Here is a 4307-nt window from a genome sequence, read left to right on the forward strand (position 1 = left end):
GAACCCTCGGCGGGAGCACCACCACACTTCCCAAGCGGCGCACTATAGCAGTGCGCCACCGGGCCGGCCCCCAGATTTGCTTTTTTAAAAGCACTTATCACAGTTTGTAATCATATATTATTAATACAAATATCTAATTTAATTCTGTCTCCCAAACAAAGAGACTGTAAACTCCACAAAAGCAAGAACTTTTTTGCTTATCATCCTAGCACATAGTAGGTGTACAAAAATACTTACCAAATACATGAATATAGATCTACCTTATTCTTTTTAAAATAGGTGCAAAGAATTCTACATAATAGATGTCATATTTCTTTAACCAATTCCAGAAAAATGGGCATTTAGGTGTTTCCAGATTTTTGATATTATAAATAATGCTAGGAGGACCACTCATGCCAGATACCTATAAAGGTACATTAATGCAATTCTTAAATGTAAAATTCTTGTTCAAGTGAAAAGTGTATTTAAAATTTTAACTGATATTTCCAAATTGCCCCCCTAAGAGATTGCAATTTATACTCCAAGCCACCAACGGTGTGTAAGAGTGCTCATTTCTACATATTAATACTCAACCTGTATAATCAAAGTGGACCAATTATTTGGGAGTGGGGAGAGGTAGTAGAGAAGAATGTTAGTTTTTATGTAAGAGAGGTGGATTTTTTCATATTTTAATGTCATTATATATTTAAAATTGAAATATTCAAGTTTATTATTCCTATAAAAAGTTTCAGCAGATGAGTTAAGTAAACAAAGCCAGTGATCAGGAAAATGCTTAGTTACATATAAACTGTGGAAAAATTAGTGTATTTAAAAAGCCTTGTATTTATTTAACCTGTATATTCTACAAATCACGTTTCTTGTCATATAGAAGACTTTTTTCCTTTCTGAAGCTTTAGCCCATTTTCCAATCAATGGTACTTAAGACAGTAAAAAAAAGGGAGAAAATCAAGAATATTTTCATTTACAAGAATATACAGAAAATTTCACATGGTGGTGGGGGGAGAAAAATATATACAAAAAACAAAGAAAAAATTTTAACATTTATATCCAACTAAAAATTTTCCTTCAAGGGCCGGCCCAGTGGCGCACTGCACTAGTGCGCCGTTTGGGAAGCGTTGGCGGCGCTCCCACCGAGGGTTCGGATCCCACATACAGACCGGTTCCCGCTCACTGGCTTTACAAGAATATACAGAAAATTTCACATGGTGGTGGGGGGAGAAAAATATATACAAAAAACAAAGAAAAAATTTTAACATTTATATCCAACTAAAAATTTTCCTTCAAGATATTTACATTCTGGTCTAGTTCCTTCTATTTTTTGCTCCCATACTTAATACATCTAACATTGTACTTATATAATTATATATTGCTTCTTTTCACCAAACAATATATTATCTACATTTCTTCCATGTCCTTAAATACGACGCTTCTCCAGTCTCAGGCAGTAGTAAGAAAAAGCACCTGTACAGCACCCCCATCTCTAGATCTTCACTATGTTCTTAATCTCTTTGAGTTTCCTTTTATTGATCTGACAAATGTAGGCATTAGTTTAAATGACCGCTATATGATTAAAAGTTATAAGACTAAAGAGAAAATTCCCTTTGATTTAACTCTTCTGACTTCAGATTTTCTAGAACACGATGGACCTGTACTTAAGAAAGTAAACTTCCAGTCCCTCTTCCCTACCACTTAGTAAGCCTATCCCACTAAAAATAATTTGATTCCTGATAATTCAGGACCTTTAGATATTTCAGGATTAGTGTTCTTATTAGAAGTGATCTTATTTGCACTGATTCCCACTTATATATCAGAAATTCTTATTTAAATATAAAAAGAGAAATTGCTAATTATAGTCTATTTTCCTTCTCATTTAATTCTATCACTAGAGCATAATATGAAGGGACTAGGTTTTGGACAGTTCTCTTTTAATTGTCCTAATTATAGGATTTCATATACAATAGACTGTCAGTTCTTTCGCACATAAAGACATATAGTAACATCAGCTCTTACCTTAACTGGGAAGCTACATTTTCCAGTACGAACCCCTTCTTCATCTGTCTGCCACTGATGTGGACGACTGGCCTCTGGAACATAAACATCTTTCTTTCTCCTAAAACTTTGCCGTAGTTTGTTCATTTTTAATTTTTACTACCTGCAGACAGAGTAAAAGAAATATGAAAAAGTTATTACCCTCTCACATATTTAAACTTTGGATCACCATACTAATAAAAAATTAGTGTCGGCAGTGCAAGAGATGGGTTGAACCTGGCATAGAGTCCTTCCATTCAGGACGGCCACCCCTTCAACTGAGAACCTATGTACATGCTATGCTGGGTGCATTGTCTCTGTCTGGGAGCAAAGACCAAGTCACATCCCTCCTGGTGCAACTGCAACTCATCAAGGAATGTTTTTGAAAAGCAGGAGTTCACCATTGGGGAAAAAAAAAAAAGACCAACGAGCTGCTGCAAGAAGCACCCCGAGCTCTCCCAACCCAGAGCAGTGGAGGGCCTTGGGCCTTGGGCCTTGGACATGCTCCCCCACACACACACCTGCAGCCAGCCCAGGAGCAACCACCAAGCTACCGCAGGAAGAGCCCCAGGCCTCCTGAGCCAGGGTGGTGGGAGGCCTCGGGCTTTGGCCACGCCCCACTGACACCTCCAGCTAGCCCAGTGATGACCACCAACCTGCAGCAAGAAGGGCCCCACATTCCTGAGCTGGGATGGAGGGGGACAAAGGCTTTTACCACCCATCCCAGACATCTGCATCTAGCCCCGCAATGACCAAGCCACCGCTGGAAGCCCCTTGGACTCCCCTGTGGGAATGAGGGGGGTGCCACAGGCCTCAATCCCATTCCTCCTCCTTCTTCCTTCTTCCATCCCATTTAATTCCCCTTTCCTCTCTCCCCCTCCCTCCCAACTGCTCCGCAACAACATCCTAGAATGTAAAAAATATTAATAAAATTACATTTTCATTAAACAAAACAAAACAAAACCAAAACAAAACAAAAAACCCCCACTAATGTCACAAATTAAAGGTTTTGGCTCAAGGGAAAGTGAGCAATTAGTACACTTCCTCTTAAAATAACATTAAGTTCAAACAAACAAATCATTTTACTTTTTGAAAAACAACTACAATACTAATCCTTGCAAAAACTACAATAGCTTCTAGTAGGATTTGAAAAAATGTTATTCTAAGAACTTTTTAAGAACTTTAATTGCAATAAACCAATGAGAAATTCTCCCTACTGATATCCTCTCAAATTCATCCTAATAGCTGAAAATGGAAATTTATACGTGTAGGCCAAGTTACAGACTGCTAACCATTTCTGAAAACATTCTGAAAACTTTCATACTTATAAAAAAATCATTCTGAAACTCTGAAATTTTGGCTTTCTATAAGAAGACACTAAGCAAAGCAGGGTCTACAATCACCTTTTTATACATTTCACAAAGAGAAATAAAATAAAGCTTTCTTTAATCATAATTAAAGAAGAAAAGGTTCTACTAGGACTAAATTAATCTAAAGAAGAAATTTCTTTCAAGCAGTATAAAATCAGAATGTACTTTCATATCTATAATCATTAGAGTAATCTAACAAAACAATGACAAAGGTTCAAGTTCCATCAGTAACTCTGTAAATTAAAAAGTTTTAAACTATAGTCAGTTCTTTGTTTTGTTACCAGAACAGGCACCTCTTGAATGCTATCAAATGTGCAGTAAAAATCACAGAATTGCAGAGAAAGACCTAACTGATAAGAAATAACAGAACATTCAAGAAGCAATAAACAAACAATAAAATAAACGCCACCTTACAGAGCAAAATCTCAAAATCTGAAACTAATTACTTCCAGTTTTCTGTTAAGTAACATGGCTTATTCTTTTCTTTATCAAGTTAAGCACCTCAACCAGCCTAAAAGTGATCTTAACTTGAGAAAATGAGGTGACAAAGCTACAAAAAGGAACTGTCCCCTCTGTCAGGAGTGTTAAATAGCAATAGGTTGAACATTAATTCCCAAATGACACCAATGAAAGACTTGACAATCCAAGTTTACATTCTGAGGAAAATCATTTTAAAATGCATAATGCCACAGCAGAACTACTAGCTAATCTACAAATTAGCTAATTTACACACACAAGCCAATCTTACCACACATCTTTTTTTTTTTTTTTTTTTTCCCTTTTTGTCTTTTTTCGTGTCCGGCAACGGATCGCAACCCTCAGTGTCGCGCCCATACTGGACCGGGACCGGCAACGGGATCGCAACCCTTGGTGTTGCTCCTGCACCTCGCTCAGCCAGTGAGCGGGACC

At 37.2% G+C, this 4307-nt stretch overlaps 1 protein-coding gene across 7 annotated transcripts in view; it reads right to left on the bottom strand.

Moving 5' to 3' along the window:
• Positions 1-4307, bottom strand: part of NUMB (numb homolog (Drosophila)) — a 186539-nt gene that overhangs the window by 68069 nt on the left and 114163 nt on the right. For all 7 annotated transcript variants that reach the window (XM_008583919.1, XM_008583943.1, XM_008583959.1 and 4 more), the window contains exon 2: positions 2011-2152. In XM_008583919.1, the coding sequence (XP_008582141.1) occupies positions 2011-2136 (126 nt within the window). In that variant the 5' untranslated portion in view covers positions 2137-2152. The remainder of the gene's footprint in view (positions 1-2010; positions 2153-4307) is intronic.

The sequence above is a fragment of the Galeopterus variegatus genome, unplaced genomic scaffold, assembly GCF_000696425.1.
Source record: "Galeopterus variegatus unplaced genomic scaffold, G_variegatus-3.0.2 Scaffold101, whole genome shotgun sequence".
In the NCBI taxonomy this organism is placed as follows: Eukaryota; Metazoa; Chordata; class Mammalia; order Dermoptera; family Cynocephalidae; genus Galeopterus; species Galeopterus variegatus.